The sequence below is a fragment of the Cololabis saira genome, chromosome 18 (assembly GCF_033807715.1).
Source record: "Cololabis saira isolate AMF1-May2022 chromosome 18, fColSai1.1, whole genome shotgun sequence".
NCBI classification, from domain to species: domain Eukaryota; kingdom Metazoa; phylum Chordata; class Actinopteri; order Beloniformes; family Belonidae; genus Cololabis; species Cololabis saira.
Genome location: NC_084604.1, coordinates 25,647,856 through 25,670,258, shown reverse-complemented (window position 1 = coordinate 25,670,258; position 22,403 = coordinate 25,647,856). Strand labels below are relative to the sequence as shown.

The following is a 22,403-nucleotide window of genomic DNA, read 5'->3' as shown; positions in this document are numbered from 1 at the left end:
AAAGCATCCGGACTTAAATGAAGGAGCAGAACCATCTCAAGGAGGATCAGAAGAAATGGACGGCATGTGAGTTAAATATGAGTTTCACAACAAAGGGTCTGAATACTTATGACCACATGATATTTCAGTTTTTCTTTTTTAATAAATCTGCAAAAATATCTACATTTCAGTTATATTTCTGTCAAGATGTGGTGCTGAGTGTAAATTAATGAGAAATACAATGAGATTTTTTTATTTTAGCAAATCGCTGCAATGAAAGAAAGAAGGAAAAATCTAAAGGGGTCTGAATAGTTTCTGTACCCACGTTATTCATGTTTTATCAAACAAACAGTGAATCATTCCCCTGGATAACCTCATTTAAAGTGTGTTGTCTGCACTCAAGAGCCTGCAAGCTGTGATTAAACATTTGCGTCTTGATAGGCTCAAAAACATTTAGGTGTCCGTACCAAACATGCCCCAAAAACACATGACATTAGGTGTACAAAGCTTTCTACAGATTAAAAGTGAGATGACCCCTTAGAAGCTAGTTCAGGCAGACTTTTAGAGCAAGTGTTTAATGTTCACTTTCACCCCTCTACATGGTTTATGCCAATTACTCCTTCACAGGTCTATTTGAGGAGCAGCACGCTATAGCATATCTCACATGCTTTCTGATGTCTCTCACTCACCAAGCTTCCTGTCGCTATTAAAATCCCACCTCTGCCCCAGTTTCCACCTGTAGGCTCCACCTTCATGGAGGAGGGTTAACTGATGATCATCTACTCCAAGATCTCTAAAATAACATTAATAAGATGAGATCTATTAGACCGGAGCCTAAATGCTAACACTCAAGTGGTTTATCATCAATAAAGCTTTTGAAGTCGTGATTGTGAAAGATGACTGACATGTTTTTATTTCAAGATTGAATCTCTTGATCACTTTAAACTTGGAGGAAAAAATATTTGATCAAATATCTTATTGACTTTAATAATCACGTGGTTGCTTTGCTAAAGACATCTTCACCCAATATCTTTGTCATAAACATTTTAAATGCTGTATGTTTACTGTTCCGGTCCTTTATATTTCTGTTTGATCAGATAATCTCAGTGACTTTACAAAACCATGCAGCAGCCCATCTCGCCCACAAACACCTTCTGAGTGGCAGGAAGCAAGAGCTATGAAGCCTAAAACAACAATGGCAGCTGTTTTTTTTTTTTTTAGATGATAAGATGACAGATTTAGCAGCAGATTAAAACTCAGCGAGCGAAGACTGAAGCAAGCAGTTTCTGCTGCAATAATGAGACCCATCATGACAGTGACTTTACAATCAATTAAGATTTTTTAATGAAAAACACAAGAGGAAATTAAGGTGAATTGATCAAGTGTTTTTACTTGTGTGTTCATCAAGATTAAAGAAAAGGAGATAGGAGTATAGTTAAAGTATCTAACCTAAATCCAGGATGATTCCTATTTATTTAAATAATAATAAATGGTCTGCCCTTATATGGACATGCTAAAAACAGTTTATGAAGTAACCTGGTGCTCCCCACTTCTCCCATGTGTTTCTTTGTTTAACATGCTTGCTGAAATGACGAGGACTACCAGAAGATGTCACATGGAAATACAAATGCTCATTTGCCAAGGCAGCTGTAGGAAGCCAAGATCAAGTTACCCATCCACTCATTTTAAATCCACTCTCCCTAAAACGTACTGCAGTTGCCACATGGACACGAAAGACATGGCAACATTTTAAAATCCTTTCTGAGCATGTGGAGATACATCTTGTTCTAGTTTGAGCTATCTTGAGCTGTGAAGGATCCTGTCTGCAAACACACAGATGAAAAGACCAAAAAGATGTGAAAATCTTCACTTAGATCGCACATATCTCCTAAACTGAACTGTTGCAGAATAAAACACTGAAAGCTTATTATTACCGCCTTCATTCAAGTTGAAAGCTTGAAAAATGATAAGTTTGCTCAATAATCGCACCAGTCAGGGAACGGTACTTAAAGTCTCACGCGAAGGCTGAAATGTCCAGAGATTACCTTGAATCCTGTCATTTCCTGTGAAAGTCATAGTCCAACATGTAATCTGGGCAGTTACACGGTATAAAGAGGAATTGTGTCACGTTAGTGTGCTCTTTGCTTGATGTCGCCTACATTTGTTGGTGTAAATGATTAAACTGTCACAAGGACAAGTTCCCCTTTTCTGAAGGATGGGAGTTACCAGTCCCCACACCCTGTATGAAAGCTTGCAACATATAGATAATGCAACGGCTCTCTTGTGTGTAAATGGGAAAACGTGATAAGAAGTGTTTTGGTCTTTGATATGGGGTCTTTGATATAATCTCTAAAGCGGGTATAGAAAATGGATGGATGGATGGATGGATATAATCTCTGTTAATATGATCATATGAATAAATGATTAAACAAACCCGACAGAGAGCCCGGTTTCTCTGCTGGTATGTTAGTTAATCTTATACCCAAGTTAACTCTAACCGGGGTCAACAATGTAATAAATGCAGTTGTGCATATTGCCTGTGTTAACATTCATTTCATTTATACAGAAAGTATATAAAGATAGCACCTCCATTTCCACAAGTTCAAAAGTATTTGGATAGCTAAATGAAAAGATTGACCCTGGTCTAATCCATTTCTTTGTTACGTGAAGGCAAATGAAGCAGATAAAACATCTGGAGTTGATATCAGGTATTGAGTTAGCATTTAGCAGCTGTTTGACCGGAGTTGCCAATATTACATCCATGAAGATCTGTATAGGAGGAGACCATCATGAGACAGAAGAACAACATGGTTCTAACAAAGGCCTTAGGTGATGATGTCCACGGGCTCCAGATGTCAGGCAGCCACTGTCTGCAAAAGACTTTTATCCAAGTATTAACAGTAATGGTTATTTCATTTATTGACCATTTATTAGTTTATATATTCATACACAAATAGATATACATACACACATTTTGAACATACAGAATCCCTTGTAAATACATTTATATAAATAAATTAATCTATTTTAACTGAATGTACACAAAATAAATCTATAAAATAAATCTATACCCCATGTTCACACACCTACCTATAAATAGTATGTATAGATATGTATTACATATATACATGCACACACATAACAACACACAAATCCTGTTTAACATGTCTGAAAAAGGGTAGGAAGAAGTAAAACTTATTTAATCTCCAATATTCCATAATTACATTGATATCCATCCATTTTTCTGAGTCTTGTGAATTTTTTTTGTATTTTTTTTAAAACAACAAAATACAAACAAACATATATACATATAAAGTAATGGAGAACGTAATCTAATATTATTTTAATGCTAAATTTATAGCATTGTAAATTAACTTTCAGATAGACTTTCACATCCAAATACACACTGATACACATTCACACCCACATTTACAGCTATGTCTCTTTGTCCAAATACTTTTGAAACCCTGCAAATTGCAAAATGGCTCTAATTCCTCAATGGTAAATTTGTGTGAAACCTCTAAAATTAAACCTATATTGAAATAAAAAAAAACACCCCCATGTTTTGTCTTTAACATTTTCTAAATAACATTTTGTTATATTATTATGAATACATTGGATATTATTTATTCATTATTGACTATGGGGTGGTACAGAGGTCTCAACACATCCAACACAACAGGGTTAAAAGTGAAAGTGTACGCTTTGATCGCATCTTGATTGTTTTATTCCAGACACTGTGGCCATATAGATAGATGTCTACATACATAGCTACATAGATCAATAGATAGATAAATAGATGGATAGTAGATGAATAGCCACGTGATAAGAAAGTTGTGAGCACGTGACTGCGTTGCGCAACAGTAACTGTATTGTCAGAAGGAGAGCAGTGTGTTCTGAAGCAAGTACAGAAGAAGGCTATAAGCACATAAAATGACTATAATAAAATTAATAATGTGTTACCAATGATTTAGAGAAGACATTTACTTAGCTACACCAACTGTAAATAATTTTATTAACAATCTGTCTCCCAGTAAACCACTGAAATCAGCTTTCCAAAGAAAAAGATAAGTGTCCGCGTCTCTCCACTCGTGACCGCCCTTTAACACATCACTAAGCCCTTCCTCTCCGGACTTCCCAAGTCTTCATACACGCACACAAGACAAGTAACGAGCGAAATGTCCTAACAAAACTTATCTGCTGCAGAAATGGTCTACACGCGTCATTCCTGAATGACTTTCTCCGGAGTTATGTGGCTCCCCTGGAGATGCGCTCCGGGGCGCGTCTCCGCCTGCGCGGTCCGCCGCGTCTTCACATCTGCGCTGCGGCGTCGCAGCAGCTGCAGCCCGGCCGCGTTCCTGCCGGAGGCCGCGGGGTTCCAGGGGGTGAAGGACCGGGCTACGCTGCACGAGTACTCCCTGTCTGACAGCCAGGGCTTCTGGGGGGCCGTGGCCCGACACAGGCTCAGCTGGATCCGGCCCTTCGACACCGTGCAGGACTGCGACCTGCGCCAGGGGAGGATTAAGTGGTTTGAAGGAGGAAAGCTGAACGTATCCGGTAAGATAATCTCTATTTACTTTTCCTGGAAAGTGACTCGATACATACATGACACATTCATAAGAGGGCACTACAGGCATCATATTGCTTTCTAGGCTCTATTATTAGGGTTGCCAACCGTACGCGTCCCGTATTGAGCTGAAAACAGACGCACTTTGTCCCGCGAGAATCAAAACATAGTCATAAAATGCCAATGGAAAATGGCATTGAGCTGTTGAGGTCATCATTTTTTATTTTTTTTTCTGTTTTACTACAACTGTAGCCTACAGTCATGGCCTTTGGGGCACAAATATGTTCAATTTCAATTTCAATTTATTTATTTTAGTAGGGACAGTGTACATCAGGCAACATTTTCTTTTAATAAAAAAATAAAATGTAGATGCACCCAGATTGCAGCCATAGGCTGATTTACATCGGTAGTCCCCCTGCCAGATGTAATCAGCAAAAGTCATAATAACAACAACAACAATAATAATAATAATCAGAAAAAGTCAACAATATAACACACATAACATGGCATATGCATTCACAATAAAAATGACGATAAAACCCGTACTGGGGAAATGGATGGTTTGTGAACTAAAGTGCTGTAGTGCTATGTTGTATCTGCTGTAAAACATGATAAATAGTAATACATAGTTAAATAGTTGAATATTACAGTGATGTCAGTACATGTGTATGGTACATGCAAAATAAAATAAGTGGGAAACAAAAGAAAAAGAAAAAAAAACAAGTTTACAAGTTTTCTGTTTGCACTTTTGTTATTGCACTAAAAATGTGCACTATTAGAGAATGGATGTTCTGCTTGCTTTCTATTGTTTTATATTCATTTATATAAATTTAAGTTAAGCAGGACAGGTTCCTGTTTAAGAAAGACTTATTTTATTCAGTTCATGTTGTTATTTTGTATTAAAGTGAATTGCTGGATAATAATTTGTTTTCCATGTGTTCATGGCATTCAAAAATATGCATCTGATTCAATTCAGGTTCGAGTCAAATAGTTAGAAAATCGTTTCACTCACAAAAAAGGGGCTAAAAAAACTCACCACGCCAGGAGTTGGCAACCCTAGTCTCTATATTTGTCCAAGCAGTACTTGAACGCACCACGCAATGATGAGTGCAGCTTAAATAAGATGTATTTGCAATTTGCAGTGAACTGCTTGGACCGCCACGTGCACACCTGTCCGGAGAGGGTTGCCCTGATTTGGGAGAGGGATGAAAGGGGGTCAGAGGTCAGGTACACTTACAGGTCAGTAGTTTGGAGTCACCCCACACGTGAGTACTTTGCTTCCTCATGTTACACTGGAGTTTCCTAACATGTCTCTGCAGGGAGTTACTGGAGATGACATGTCGCCTGGGCAACCTGCTAAAGCGGCACGGTGTGAAGAGGGGGGACTGTGTCACCATCTACATGCCAACCTGCCCCCTGGCTGTGGCGTCCATGCTGGCCTGTGCCCGTATCGGTGCTGCCCACAATGTGGTGTTTGCAGGCTTCAGTGCCGAGGCCCTGGCAGAGCGAATCAGAGACGGTGAGTCCTGCTGAAGCTGCTTCCAGGACAGGTTTACACAACAAATCTGCCAACTGCACTCAAGTGTTTCATATCAACACAGAAGGACACCTAAAGACACTGAAGGACGTTGTTTTGTCTTTGCCGCGTGTGCTAGTAGTGAACTCTCTGATGGCATAATTACTAGTGGCATATTGGTACAATGACAAAATGTCTAACAGCTGACTGAAAGGTGAACTCAGGGACATTTTGTTTTCCATTAAGCGGGGTTGTTTGCAGTATCACAGCTAGTGTAATGCCATCTAGAAATATTTGAATCTGATCTCCTTCTGCAATGCAGCAGATGAGGCTTACGCACATGGAAGTAAGCCATACATTTATGGCTGATGTCCTGATGCCGAGTTGGATATTTATATAAATATTTGTCTTCTAAGAAGTGTGACTTTGATCTGATTTAGGTAGTATTATTAAGAGAGGACGAAGTAGCTGGAATATGTATTTCTGCCACATCAAAAGACCCAAATTAAAAGAAAAACTGTATGATTTGTATGAGAGGATGAGTCAGTTTATTCATTTGTGTGAGTTGGGTCTTTTTTTTAAATGTTAGCTCATGTGTAAGAAGTCGAGGATGACGCAGCTGCAGAGCTGTAAGAGATTAGGGTAGCATTATTTTGAAGAGAGCAATATACCAGCTTCAGAGCTGCCAAACAGCGAGTTAAAGAAGTGAAACTATTCCCCCAGTATCCTTTTTTTTAGCTGGATAAACTATATTTTGCAGCTGACCCTGTTCACAATCACAGCAAGACTTAACTTCCCCACCAAGACACTTGCATGTTTTATCCTAACTAAGACTGTGTTGACCTTGATCTGCGAGCACACTTTATATAACTCTATAAAACTCCCTTTTTCAAAACATCAAAGAAGAATAGGGCTGGGAGGTGCTAAAGAGGTCCACAAATCATTATTTGTCATATTGACAGTATTAATGACAAACTTCATACCATAAAAGGTTATTCTATTTATTTTTCTAATGTAAAACGAGAGATCGGGGAAGTTGAAGTGTAAAGTTACGCCACACGACTGAAGAGTTGCTCCCCTCAGTTGAGCTTTTAAGGGATCAACGCACGCGGGAAGACATCTGATAGACAAAACATCTGGGCCAATCGGGCATTTGCTTTGTACCAAACACCAGCGGATACAGAATTGGGGAAATGTGCAGAACGACTGGGACTGCAGGAACACGGCCACTTCCGTTCGGTTATCCCAAGTTTGTTCGTTTAGCCCGGCTGCCTCAGCCTACGCTGACCTGTGATGCTAACTAATGGCAGCACTTGTTTCAGATTTTGTTAGCTAGTAGTCCAGTTAGTCGGCTCAGAAGGGTTCTGACATGATCCGAGGTGGAAGCCGCTCGACTGGAGGACCCAGCTACTGCAGGAGGTTGAGGTGGACGAGCTGGAGACGGTCCAGCTGGTGTTGTCTGGTTCACACAGGCCAGAAGCCTTCAAACTGAAGCAAAGCTAACTGCTTCAGGCTGCTTTTCTAAGCTTTGCTCCTGAACCCAAAACCAGCCGCAGTGGCTCACAGTACAGTTAACGGCACAAGCCTGATTGCTTACCATGGCCCCCTGCAGAGGGGGCTGCAGGTAACATGTGGCATACCAAAATGAGGGGGAGAAACGCAGCAAAAGCTTCTATCAAGCATTGTCACCCAAATAAAACACAGCTCTAAAAAAAAGGAAAAAAAGTTTCAGTTTTCTCAGTCTTGATTCTGACACTTCTGTAGTAATTTTGAATTTCTTAGCTTTCTTTTGAAACCATGATTACAGCCCTTATACTTGTTACTCCATCTTTTTTGGGTAAGTCATCTCAGACGTGAGGCCTGTGACTATGCTCTGTTACGTCTCTATTCAACGCTCAGGAGTCCAAACAATGTTCAGTACTCAGTAGCCAAAGGGATGACCGCTGGCCATTGGCGGCAGCAGGCATCAATCAGAAGACCACACCCCTGGGTTGTTTATTGGTGATGAAGTTATTAGCAAGGGACTATTCAAAGAATCAGACATACTTACCAAGTGTCTCATGCACTTTAGCGATACCAATAAACAACCAATCACATTTCTTCCAGAGAGGAAGAAACTATTTTGACAGAGTCCTGCGTGCACAAACGTTTTCATTGGCTGACTCTATGCTGTTTAGATGTATTTTGATTGCTTAGGAGCTTAAAATGTTTAACTTTTTTCAATATCTGACAGAAGAAACACTTTCAACACCACGCAGTGAACCCTGGACTCAGTAAAAATGGTCAAATAAAAAAACCTTTTAAAAGGCTAAATAAGTACATGGACCATCATGCTCTGCTGTGACCCCTAAAAGATTGAAATGCTGAAAATGTTACTTGCTTTCTTTTATGTGAACAGGAATCCAAAACAGAAGTGTCCATTTTTGCACCAAAGCACAGACAACTTTTGTATATATATTATATTCATGATTTACTTCGCTAAGTTGTTGCTGAATATTTTATATTTTGATCGAACCAAATGCAACTTGTGTTATTATCAAAAAAACACAATTTTCTCTTTCAGATTGCTGTGAGTTGAACTAAAATGCAACAAAAGTGGTTACAAAAACCAAAATGTTCAACGTCTCTCTTTTTTCCTCTTCACCTCCATCAGCTCAGTCCAGCATCGTCATCACGATGGACCAGGGCGTCAGGGGAGGGAAGGTCGTCGAGCTGAAGAAGACCGTGGACGCAGCCGTGGAGAGCTGCCCGATGGTACGGCAGGTGTTTGTTGGGCTGAGAACAGACAAACCGGTCGCCATGGCAGCCAGGGACATCCCGATGGAGGAGGTGAGTGAGCAAAGAGCTAAGGGCAGACTACAACAAGTCATGTTGGTGTTTTTGCTCCATGAATTATTAAAAAAAAAAAAAAAAAACAGACTAAATGTTGTCAGTTCATTTTGATTTGATCAACTTGTCATTTTAGATTGTGAAAGTGCTTTGTTCACAGTATTTGACCTCTTTTGGCAATGTCAACCGCTCAGTGAGAAATTTGGACAGTTTGACCAGCTGCTACTGTTGAAAGTTTAATGTTTAACCAGCTTCTGATGCATGAGGTTGTTCTGTGAGGAAATCTTTTAATTCTTCTAGTGTAATCGTTTCTTCTTGTGCATTAAAAGGAAAATAATTGCAGTCTTGTCCATATTTCCATCCACGTCATCACGATGTTAAATCATTGTTCGTTGCAGGAGATGCAGAAGGAGGACGTGGTGTGTGAGCCGGCTGTTATGGACAGCGAGGACGTCTTGTTTCTGCTTTACACTTCAGGCAGCACGGGGAAGCCCAAAGGCCTCGTCCACACCCAGGCGGGTTATCTGCTGTATGCTGCGCTCACACAGAGGGTAAACACTGGTCACCGGCAGAACGCACACTTTTCATTTCCATCATTTTGTGTCTGAAACTGGCGAGGGAACTCTGCACTCGATGAGCTCATGATGTGTTTCTACATACAAATAAGGCTTCAATCTGTTATTTAGCATCTGATTAATTTGCTGTGGTTGTAAGAGTACCGTTTTTTCCGCACTATAAGGCGCACCTAAAAGCCTTACATTTTTTCAAAAGCTGACCATGCACCTTATAATCCAGTGAGCCTTATATATGGATCAATATTGACCGCAACAGGTCTCGCAACCATAGACATATAGACGTATAACCATAGACGTAACCATACGTATTTTGAGCGACGAAAAACAATAAAATATATTTATTCTAATATGTCAACATCACAATAATCTTCCAATTTAGAACTAAAATATTAAAGAACTAACACAAATAAAATACACTTCAATTAAATACTTAGTTTTTTTTTTGTAATTTATTTCCCCAAGCCACTCGGAGCCGCAGTATAAGGATGAAAGAGCCGCGGGTTGCCGACCCTTGGTCTAATGGATGCATAACGTAACCCCAGCCTCTACTGTAGCGCCTTATAATGTGGTGCGCCTTATATATGGAGATAGTTTTAAAATACGTCATTCATTGTAGGTGCGCCTTATAGTGCGGAAAATATGGTACATATTTAAAGGAGCTTGAGGCAGGATTGAGGCAGGATTTATGAAATAAATTTGTATACGTTTTAACAGGGCCGCCGCAAGGGGTGTGCGAACCTCGCGACCGCACAGGGCCTCGCACCCCAAGGGGCCTCGCGCTATGGGCCGTTTTTGAAAAAAAAAAAAAAAAAAAAAATTGAAATTTTTTTTTTTCTTTTTTTTTTCTTCATTTTTTCCCTTATAAATATCAACAGTCACGTTCCATTACAGACCTAAATGTGTACTAGTCTGTGCATATCAATAAATATATGTGCAATGATGCGCGTGTCTGTTGTTCAATACAACTGCGTCAGACCAAGCGCAGACACAAGGTGCTCTGAACCAGACGGTGGAGTTGGAACAAACTGTCACACAATGTCGAAAAAAGAAAAAAACTAAAGAAAATGGAAGAGTTTAATGCCTCTCTGAAAGGCTCGTTTGATAAATTTGTTAGAAAAATCACCAATCCGACCGGGTCTCAAGCAGCCGTGGGGCCCCGCGTCGAAGCAAGTCAAATGATGATGAGGCAGGGGAAGGTATCCAGTATTTTGCTAATTGGAGAGTTAAAATTGCGCATATAGACACCCGATCCGACCCGAAAAACCCAAAAATTTCGCGCCCCCTGGCCATTTCGCACAGGGCCTCGCAAATCTCCCAGACGGCTCTGCGTTTTAAGTTTTCTAGTAATAATGTCAGATGAAGCGTTCCAAACCAAAAACAATGAGCCCTCTAGTGTATCTCTCCGTTGCCTTGAACAGGCTGTGTGCTGCAAAATTTGCTGCAATTCGGAGTCCGAATTTCCCGCGCTGTCCTGCGGATGTGACGTCACATGACGCTGCATGTGCGTTCTCCCCGTTCTCCCGTGCCGGCTTCACTGTTGGCTGCAGTACCCCCAACGGCCGTCGTGGTGAAGGGTGGCGCTAGAGAGTCTCATTTCTTAAAAGGAGCCTCAAGCTCCTTTAAGACGTTTTTCACTGTCATACTTCCATCTCCTCACCAGTCCGTCTTCAGCTACCAAGATGGGGATGTGTTCGGCTGTGTGGCAGACATCGGCTGGATAACAGGACACAGCTACACCGTCTACGGACCCCTGGCCAACGGAGGGACCACAGTCTTGTTCGACAGCACCCCCATCTACCCAGACCCAGGTATGCGTGACGGGAGCTTATTTATTTATTATTTATTTCATTCAATTGTTGTTTTAATGCAGACATATTGCGCCCTGTTTTTCACAAGCAGATAGTTTGTTTTTTTTAATTTATAATGAAATGTCTTTGACATGGTTTGGTTAAAATACCACAGAGATTCAATAGAATAGGTTCATTTACAACCATGTCTTTATTACTTTGTTAAAAGCAGCCGGTTTTAGGGGGTGGAGTCATCCACCATAATACTTTACTCTTTAATAAGCCGTGCCTCATGCTCATCTGAGTTTCAGTGAATGCAGCATGAACTGAAGCTGGGTTGAGATAAAGATGGAGAGTCTGGATCATTTTCTGAGTCTGTGATGTCACAGAATCCTACAAACCCAAACAGCTTCACTGAATGGTTTCAGACTTAGGTGGTCTCCAAGTGAGAGAGTTCTGTTATGTTGGAGTTTTATACTTAGTAATGTGCAAAAATATACCCTCAGACAGAGAAAAAGTGTTGTTTTAAAAAAATATATTTTTATTTGTCCCCTTTAAGATGTATTATATCTTAAAATGCTTTACAAAATCACCAAGACTTGAAGCTGCCTTTGATCCCAAAACTAGTTTACGTTTCTGTTTCGTGTGGAAAAGTCTGAAAACTTTCTTTCAGCTCTGGAATTTCACATCGTTCCTGAGGGTTTTCCACAGTTTCTGTAACTCATGTCTCTCTCTGTGAATTACTGTTTGCAGTTAAACTTGAACGTGCCTTTCACAATAAAATGACCAACTACTGCAACAACATCCAGGACCACACACGTCCGACCGCGTCTCTTCTCATTTATTCAAAGCAAAAGAAATAAGGCAAAAGAGAATATGAGGTTACAGTCACTCCCCAGTGAATCCTGGGTGATTGGTTTAGTTTATGCAGCCCAAGCAGGGAAATGTATGTCAACCTTTCAACACTTGCTGATCATGACTCCATAAAAGGAAAAACGCGTCTGAATCAAACTTATTATAGCTCATGAAGACTCAGACCAAAACTTACCTCAACAGTTTCCCGGTGGCCTCTGGCAGGAGGATCCCCCCCCTTATGATCCAGGTCCTGCTCAAGGTTTCTTCCCTCCTAAAGGGGAGTTTTTGCCTGCCATTGTTAATGTAATAATTGCTCAGGGGTCATGTTTTGGGTCTCTGGAAAGCGCCTAGAGACGACTTGTGTTGTAATAGACTCCATTTAAATTGAAATTAAAAACCTGTTAACTGAAATAAAAATGTATAAAATGAAAACTGAATAAAAAATATTTTTTAACAATTGCAAACTAACTGAAACGAAATAGTATTGCAGGTAAAATTAACTTTTTTTTTCATGGCACTTCATTTTTCTAATTCTAAATACTCGAAGGAAAGAATAAAGGATACTTGTACAGTACGGCATTGTTGATAGGATTCTTCCATCCTAGATCTTTGTATCGATATCTCTAAGTCAGTACCTCAAAAACTAAGACGAAAAAGAAACTAAAACTAACCAACATTTCAAAACCAAAAGTACTGATGCGCTTGTTAAACTAACTAACTAAAAAGCACCCTAACAAGTTGGCGTTCCTGTCCCAGCATGTGACCCAGTGTGACTTGCCTTCAGTCTTTATAGCTCATAAAAAAGGCTGTGTGGTTGTGGTTGATCAGACAGGAAATGAGCATGTTGTCTCAATCACAGGAAGATACTGGGACATGGTCGAGAGGCTTAAGATCAACCAGTTCTACGGAGCGCCCACGGCGATCCGCCTTCTGCTCAAACACGGAGACGAGTGGGTGAACAAATACGACCGCTCCTCCCTCAAAACGCTCGGCTCTGGTATGAACACACAAGTCATTCTGAAACTGAAAGAGATTTCGTTTTGTTTGTTGTCATGTAGTGATGCCCGGCTCTGCCGTTAGTTTCACATGTTTCAGCAACATTCCTGCAAATAGCAGAGAGTCTCAGATGCATGAGTGAGGCTGCCCTTGAGGCGTTTCTGTCCTGCGAGGAATTCCTCACATAAAAAGACACAGAGTGAACACAGAAACCCTCGGCGTCCACGGTAAAATCCAGCCGTGATACAGCGAGGAAGAAAAGTTTACACCATTCAACTTCAGCTGTATTTTTCATCATATTTGGAATTTAAATTTCTTTCGCAGGATGACAAATGCTCAATATCTGCGAACAGCCATGTGTTTTAAAGTAGCAGTCTTTGTATTTCCAACTGACAGACTCAGACTGTTATCATTAGTGTCTGATAACATAATGGATCACATTTTGAGAACATCTGTATTTGCATTTCAGCTGTATGTATAAGAAAATCAACTCTAGGAATATTAGCTCACATGCAAAACTCACAACCAGGCTGCAGCTTTGAGGGCAGGAGCGGTTTCTCCGGCTGTACTAAGACAGCTGCTTCCTCACTCGCTCATATTTGTTTCCTGCCTGCAGTGACTTGCAGAGAAGATTTCAGGGTGAAACTCCACCTCAAACATTAGAAACCTTTGCCTTATTGTTGTCAGATATTTGTGATAACAGTCTGATTGAAGTATTGGGATTTTGCCAAAAACTGGCGCCCGTTACATTACACTGCATCCGTTTGTCAAGGTATTCTCGCTCTTTATGGATATATTTTTAAAATTTGTATGTGTATGAATGTTTTTTACTCAAATACATGGGAAAACAGGCCCATGTTGTGCCGTTAAACCACGCATACATCCCTTCACATGACTTCACACATGACTTTAGGCACATGAAAAAAGAAAAGAATCGCTTAAAATAGTCACGGGATTGACGGACATACATTAAAACAGCAGTATGTTTGTGATTTAAGCCGTGCTTGTCTGTCTGCAGTGGGGGAGCCGATCAACACTGAAGCGTGGGAGTGGTACCACAGGGTGGTCGGAGAAGGACGCTGTCCTGTGGTGGATACCTGGTGGCAAACAGGTAACTACGCTCTGGAGAGGAATTTAAATCAGTCTTTTTCGAGCACCGGTCCTCAGAACCCACTGACCTGCCTGTTTTCAATGTTTCATGAAATAATTTTTTTTTTTTAAATTTTCATGAAAAGAATGGGTATGGCTGGGCAAGTTGAGCTAAGTCAATGTAACGCTAAACAACTTAACAAGAATTACACGTTTTAATATTACTGCATGTAGATTTAGTAATAGAGATGCTCCAATGTGAAATTTAATCTGGACGTGAAGACGCAGGGGAATTTTCCAGGAATGAAAGTTTGAACCAGGAGCTTCTGACCCAACTCCAAAAGACTAAAAAGGGACTGGAGGTCACCGATTAGTTGAATAGTGTTTTGTGCAAACAGACTCGTTTCGACACAACTGTGTCTTCATCAGAGTCTTGTGAATGATTAAGACAAAGTCATCAGACTCTGATAAAGACACAGGGTGGGGTCACCAGAGCCAGATGAAGACTCAGTGTTGAAATGTTAGTTGGATTTGCACAATTAAAGGCTGTTTAACTAACCATTATATTATAATTTAAGCGCTGCGTGGAAACGTTGAGTGGCAGTCACACAGTCAGCAGGAGGAAGGAAGAAAAGGCTGCAGGCTGAACCGCCAGATTGATAGTTTGATTAATAATGCATTGTGTTGTGATGGGAAGGCCCATTTTGACCCTTTTGCTTTGGCTCATTTCTCTTTCATTACACTTGAAAAGAACAACAATTTATTTACACATTTAATCATTTGTCAAAGTCTACCTATTCAACAGATTAAATGATTAAAGCCTTTTTACCTTCACTCACTTTGTTATTGAACTGTAAAGTACTCAAAAATTGTCTCTTTTGCAGATTAGATTTTCCTTTCATGTTTGCTACAGCGTATTTCAGTCTCTGCAGTCATTTTCAGCCTTTCCTGGCCAATCTGATTTAAATAAGTGTTTGCAAGGCTACAGTCAATCCTACATTATCAGTATGGTCATGTTGACCTTTCTTTGGTCTCTCATGCTGAGAGTTGTAAAAATACTGCTTCTTTTACTTGTTGGTGCATTCAGAGCCATAGACACATATACGTAGACGCCTCATAGACTGACGCTGCCTATCGGAGCTGACGTTCAGCGCGGCCGCCATCTTGGATGGGTCTCCAAAGCGGTACAGTGCATTTATTTCTACTGAGGAAGGTTTTATCCCCGACTACAATAATCCATAACTCCCCGAATTTTTACCCGATTTTCACACGGTTTGGTTTGTTACAAACGGCAGAGATTTAGTTATGATACAGGACGCTGTCACACATTAAAAAAAAAAGGTACTTTTATGCTGAAAAACTTTGTATTATGCTCTTTAACAAATACATATGGTATGGCATATTGATAAATGTATAAATTAATTAATTTTATATTTTAATAAAGAAACAAGTTTGACTGTTCATTTGAATTTATGAGTCATGAGCTGTCATTAGGCCATTATGTGAAAGTTTTTATACATGTCATTTCATTCTGCAACCCATATACATACAAGCTCCCATATATACTGGACCAGCTCAGTACATCTTTTTAAAGGCCTGGAAAAGTAAGCATTATAAATCCAGGTCGTAATGCGGCAAAAAATTTTAAAAAACTGGAAATCAGAAAAACCACCAGCACCCAAACAGTGGATCAATGAACTTGCATCATATAGCACTCCAGAAAAAATACTGTATTCTGTTAGAAAAGAACTTTGACCTTATTTGGGGACCCTTTTTTGATTTTTTGCCTTTATTGGACTAGCTAATGATCTGAATCATCTACTGCATTAATGAATGTGTTTTTTCAGGACTTGATTATTTACTTTATTATGCATTTGCTCCAGTATTATTATGCATATGTGAAAAGAAGCTAAATGATTTTGAATGATGTAATGTACTGACCGTATGAGGGAGGGAAGCGGAGAGGGGTGTGTTGTTGTATTTATTTATATTTATTTATTTATTTATGTATTTTTTCTTTCTTTCTTATTAATATTATTTTTTTATTTTTTATGAAAAGTTAAAAAAGGGGAAAATATTGATATTTCTATTGTTATTGTAAATCTTATTTTTTTTCTCTTATTGCCCTCAATAATTATATCTATAAAAAAAATAAAAAAATTAATCCAGGTCATTCCTTATACTACCCTGTCCCTGTTAGGCTTGCAACTGGGGCTAGGGAGCTAAAACCCTTGAAAAAAACTGTTTTGCAGCTTCTTGCATGTACTGGAACTCTGTAACTCCAGTGTAGTTAATTTTGACTGGAGTGAGGAGACCTATCCAATATGCAGCGACGCTGGATTACGTTCCAGCATGTCATGAGGCTTCTACGTATATATGTCTATGTTCAGAGCCCCTCGTCAAGGGGAAGTGGAGTGCATGACCTCTTCCTCTAAACAGCCACATCTGCACGAAAGCAGCCTTAAAGGGAGAGGCAGCATGCCTCATTCCCCCAACAATAACAATTACATAACATGTTAATTTGTGGCTGTGTATGCACACACATGCACACGTGCTGTAAGGATGTGTACACAGAAACATCCTAACCTTACGTGTGGGTGTCTGAAATGAAAATATTTTCAGTTCCCTGTGGACTTCAGAGTGAAACCAGGTGTTTTCTTGTTTAAGTTACATGGAAACAGAGGGCTGACCAGAACTGTTAAAAAACAAAGTCAGTTGTCAGAATTTCCTCCCAGCTTTCTTTTTATGTGCTCTAATGCAGAAGTTGGAAGGATTAAAAATGCTTGACCCAGATGGGACAACCTAAGCTGACTATTGCATAACTTTGGCTTCACTTTTCTTTTTTTGGTTGGGGGTGGAGGGGTGGGGACTCCAGCTCAGGAAATAGTCCTGAGCAGTTGGAAATTCCTGACCTTGTAGTCCACATGTTTTTTCCCCCCATTTGTCTGCATTTATATATTAATGGTTAATACCTTGCTTTGCAACACCTAAAAGCCACATATATGTGCATTTTAATCTTGCAACAGGGTTGTATGTGTTTCCTTTACCAGCCCTCTTGACAGTCTAGCCATATTTTATTGATCCCTAGAATAAAGAAAAAGGAAGGAATAAAAAATTCAGCCGAAGAGGACTGAGATCACAGAGGGACGTGCAAGACCAGGAAAGAGTGGGACATGAAAGAGCAGGAAAGAAAAGACAAGACAGTGAAGGGTGCAGTTTGGTGACTGTGTGATGTGTTTTAGTGCATGTGAATGAGTGTACAACGTGTTGTGTTGGAGTTAAAGGAGACGTAGGACAGCAAGGTATTTGCAAACAGAAGAGGACAGAGAAGGGGAGGAGCATTCCCTTTACTGTTGTTTTTGGTGTGTGTGGAGTGTGTTTGGGATGCACATATCATTACATAAAAATGACATATACATAATATACATACTAGTATCTTTAACTGCTCACACATATATAAATATAAAGTTGTATACATGCAGTCAACTAGTACATTAATTTTGGGAGGAATTGAAAAAAAGAAAAATATTGTGCAGTTCTCAATAGAGACCAATGTGTACATCTATTTGAGAGTACATAATCCTCCTACATTTATTGTCTCTTTAGATATTATATATTGTGTATTGTCTTCTATATAACAATTAATGGTAAGCACACTAGTATACACAAGTAGGACCCAGGTTGAAGTCCCCAGCTTGGCAGTCGAGGTGAACTCGCTAGTGATGGATCAAAAGCAGAGGACTAATTTCAGTGTGTATGTATACTGACAAATAATTATTATATTATATCATTATAGTATACTGTAGGTCGCTATATTTGTGCATGAATGTAAAGGGATATGACTTGTGTAAAAGCACCTTGAGTAGTCAAAAAGAGTTTTTTAAATGTAGTCCATTTACCATTTGACTCGGAAACTCCGATGAATAACAAGATGAACAAGATCTAGTATTTGTCGCCCTCATTACTTAAATATCATTATATGGCAGAATACAGTGTACCACTACATCAGTGAGTGTGACACGACACAACCTGTAGAAATGTAACCTCTGAAGTGACACTAGCGGTGGAAAGAAGTCTTATGATGGGGTATAATGTTGTAAATCAGTTTATTTAGCTAATAATGTCATTTTTGTGGATGAGCACTGTAACCGGGCTGACACTGCATTTCATCGTCAGTCCCCTCTAATCAGATTGAGTAATGACCAAATGGAGAAAAGCCGTGTTAATTACCATACAAATGGCAAAAATCTATAATTAATTGATGATAATTAAACATCAGAGCATCATGAGCTTGAGAATTATAGACACAGATATGACCCAAATACCCCACTTCAGTAAAAAGGATTATGTTGTTATGTTATTTTTCTGTACTAATGTTTTCAATTAGGGCTAAGTGGCATTATTCATAAATGCCATTTGTCTGATCTGTTAAGCGAGTAGCCTGTTAAGAGAGAAGTTGATCTGCTGCTGGCATAAAGCCTCCATGTTAGATAACCAGCAACGGGAGAGGTGAGAGGATACAGGAGGACGGGAGGTTGAAATGCATCAAAGCTTTCATCAGCGCTTAAGTAAAACATTTTGAGATGGAAGTTTTATCTTTTTCGTTTGCCTGCTGTAATTTTGATAATGAACAGACAAATGAACAATTCAATGAAGTTAACAAGCTTTGTTTCTAAGTAACTAATTATTCGTGGGAGGGCTTTTCACCTCACAGTCTCACAGCTACAGATCCTATCCATCATATTATTCTGGGATGATCTGCTGTGTCCTGCTTGGTAACAGGCTGTTAACTAAACCACTCCCACCAACACCAGACAGATTATCAAAGCCCCTCTAAGTCCTAACCAGTCCTAATTGCATTTAATTTACTTCGTATGCAAGAGTAGAAAAAAAAAAAAAAATTACTTAGTATGGCTGTAATTCCACAATCTACATCTGAAGCAATGAGAAGGGCGTATGTTGGATTCACACGTGTCTTCAGCTCTGTCATATACATGTTACGCATTGCTTCATGGATGCATGGTATTTTAAAATTTTCACAGAATATGTTTCCTGATAAAGCATTTACCATAGTTGCTGTTGTTTATACTGGTATATCACGTTGCTGCTTTGCAGAATACGCAGTTGTAAATAAACATAAGGTCTAATATAGCAGATCCCAATTATCTATTCAAAAACTGAGTCGATACCTTACGTACTCAGTTGAATAAAATCATTACGTGAGTTTGGAGATTTAAAAAAAATGTTTTTTAGCTGCCTGCTTCGACTTGTTTGTCAAGTAGCTAGGCTTCTTGTTTTTCATATAAGTTGGACATTTGAGATCTAGTTGTAAATATTATAAAATGTGTGTTTATCCAGCATTTAATGTCACTCCTGCAATATGATCTAGAAAGCTAACATTTATGGGAACACACACAACTGCATGTCAGCTTTCTGGGAGTTGATCTGAGTGATGTGACAAACAAATGTGAGGATTGTTTGATTGGAAAAATAAAGTGTTATTGAAACAACAGTTGCCCAAACACTGAGCCATGAGGAACACCACAATTAAATTGCCATGCCAAAGATTATCATTTCCTGTCAGTTTTATATGTCAGTCTACTGTATTGTATTTCTGTGGTTTATTTCAAGTCACATCCATATATATCATTCTCCAAGCAACAGTGTATATTCAGTTCAATAATATTTTATTAAGCCCCAAAGGGAAATTATATGTTGCAGGAACTGTCATTATTTACGTTTCTTCAGAGGAGTTATTATAGAAGTTATAGTGCTTGGCAGGAAGGATTTCCTCGAGGATTTCCTAAATCAAAATCGGAATATACAGTGTATTCCTGTTTTCTTTTGAGAGCGAGTACCCAGGCAGGGTTGGGGAATTAAAAGCAGATAAAACTGACATGTTAATGGTTCTTTTCTTTTTTTAAAGCAATTGTTAACAATGTGACAACTTTCCTTGCCTCAGAAACGGGTGGCATCTGCATCGCTCCTAAACCGTCAGAAGCAGATGCAGAGATCATCCCTGGGATGGCTATGAGACCTTTCTTTGGCATTAAACCGGTGCTCATGGACACTGAGGTGAGGCGCTTGTTGTTGTGTGTGTGTTTGTGTTACCCCTGCAAATGCTGGATGGATAAAATAGCCTGGAGGAAAGGGTCAGATTAGGATTATAAAATAAGCGCCAGCTGTGTCACTTTTGATACCAAACCTGCTCTCACCGGTTATTCCCACTGTGCGCCTGCCAAGATCCCCTAAAAAAATCTGTCACACCATTTCGTTGTTATTGAACTTGCTTTTGAAAAACGACAGATTGTGCAGACAGTTGGAGTGGCGTGCCTGAGCTGATCTCTCCTCCTCTGTCATATCAGAAAAACACACAAAAGCATTTATGGAGCTTAAACAATCACAGTGTTTAATGTCACATTTCTTTATCTTTTAACCCCACCTAATTCCATCATTTTGTAGGTTAATCAGATACACCCTGACCGTGCAATACGGGAATGACATAAATAGGATCATTGTTATTCCCGGTTCTAAATAGGCTGATTCAAACTCATGATATTGTGTGTTCACATTAAAACTTGATTTTCTCCAGGGCAAAACGCTGACCTCCAACAACACATCTGGAGCTCTGTGTTTGGCTCAGCCGTGGCCTGGGATGGCCAGGTCTATACACAACAACCACCAGAGATTCATCGAGACCTACTGCCTGCCTTATCCTGGTACGGCACGATGCGCTCAAGAACAAAGAGCCTCTGTCTTCACTTTGTTTACACACCGCCCTCCCCCCTTTTTATTTTTATTTTCAATGAAGGAAACAACTCTAAACCCTACATTTGTGTATACAAATCAGGTTATTTCTTTACTGGAGATGGCGCATATCGCTCTGAAGAGGGGTACTACCAGATCACGGGCCGTCTCGATGACGTCATTAACGTGAGCGGTCACAGGATTGGCACAGCAGAGATAGAGGATGTAGTGGTAAGTTCAATTTCAGTGCAAACAAAATTAACAGTGTGCTTAACAATCACAGTTTAGGTTTGATTTTTGTTGCTAAATTTTACACTCATCTATTACAAACTGGTCATTAGCTTTTTTCTTTTTCTTCTGGCAATCTAAATTCATGTTTTTCACTTTTTATTTAACAATAAAGAATTTCCATCTTAGCTCCTGGTATTCTTCGGGATACTCTTTATTCTAGACCACAGTCTGACGTCCTTCACAAAATTATATGAGGTCATTTTTCAAATAAGGGATTTGAAATAGATGAGCTAAAAAAAAAAAAAAGAAAAAAGAGAGTAAACTATTTTTCTTCAGAAGCTCCACCTTACTCAATGAAATGAGAGTCAGTCCTGATTGTAACGTCTGTGACAGAATCAGTGTCCTGCAGTGGCTGAATCCGCCGTCATAGGATACTCACACAACATCAAAGGACAAGGTAACGAACATGTTCCCTTTGGTGCAAACTAGCCAGAATGAGTCTTACATTTAACAAAGACTGTTAAAAATGTATTTTCTTGCTTTGTCAGGTGTATATGTCTTCGTGGTGTTAAAAAAGAATGTGGACGTACAAGAGGCGGACTTGTCCAAACAGCTTAACAGCATGGTGTCGAAGAATATCGCCAAGTACGCTTGTCCGGACTTCATTCAGGTAAATTTAATCTGTCAAATTTGATTTTCAAATGCAAATTTACGTCCGAGACTGATTTTACTCATTAACTTGATCATTTTCTGTCGGTGTTGCAGTTTGTCCAGCGTCTGCCAAAGACCCGCTCCGGTAAGATTATGCGGCGGGTGCTGCGCAAAGTGGTGGAGAGGGACCTGGACAGTCTGGGGGACCTGAGCACGCTGGATGATCCTGCAGTGGTTCAGGAAATCATCCAGGGACACCGGCAGCTTCTGAGTAAATGATGACCAGAGTAACAGCATTCCTGAAAGCATTCAAATCTGAAGATGGATGTGAAGAGCATTAACTTCAGTTTCATTTAACCAGACTTGTGCCTTTTTTTTTTTAAATGACCAAATATTTTGGTTTTATTATATTTATAAAAACATTTTAAAAAATTATCAATTTTACACTTTCAAACTGTTACACAATACACACGTATTCAGTGTTGTGTGTTGTGCTGTAATAACAGACTGTGATTGCAAAACTAATACAATGAATCACTGCCATTTCAAATAAATGTACAGAATATTTGCAGATAAGTGTT

At 39.5% G+C, this 22,403-nt stretch overlaps 1 protein-coding gene across 1 annotated transcript; it reads left to right on the top strand.

Moving 5' to 3' along the window:
• The first annotated feature begins 4,103 nt into the window (after positions 1 to 4,103).
• acss1 (acyl-CoA synthetase short chain family member 1) lies at positions 4,104 to 22,398 on the top strand. Its single transcript, XM_061746780.1, has 14 exons — positions 4,104 to 4,536; positions 5,689 to 5,785; positions 5,866 to 6,065; positions 8,716 to 8,891; positions 9,290 to 9,442; positions 11,127 to 11,274; positions 12,968 to 13,105; positions 14,123 to 14,215; positions 20,156 to 20,268; positions 20,786 to 20,912; positions 21,044 to 21,171; positions 21,565 to 21,628; positions 21,720 to 21,841; positions 21,937 to 22,398. The coding sequence occupies exons 1-14, from the start codon at positions 4,212 to 4,214 to the stop codon at positions 22,099 to 22,101; spliced, it is 2,049 nt and encodes a 682-aa protein (XP_061602764.1). The 5' UTR covers positions 4,104 to 4,211; the 3' UTR covers positions 22,102 to 22,398.
• Positions 22,399 to 22,403: the final 5 nt, after the last annotated feature.

Bases quoted from the DNA above. Each gene is read 5' to 3' on its own strand.
- acss1 (XM_061746780.1), top strand. From the start codon at position 4,212: ATGACTTTCTCCGGAGTTATGTGGCTCCCCTGGAGATGCGCTCCGGGG. The intron at 6,066-8,715 runs GTGAGTCCTGCT...CACCTCCATCAG, and splicing joins GGCAGAGCGAATCAGAGACG to CTCAGTCCAGCATCGTCATC. The intron at 13,106-14,122 runs GTATGAACACAC...GTCTGTCTGCAG, and splicing joins CCTCAAAACGCTCGGCTCTG to TGGGGGAGCCGATCAACACT.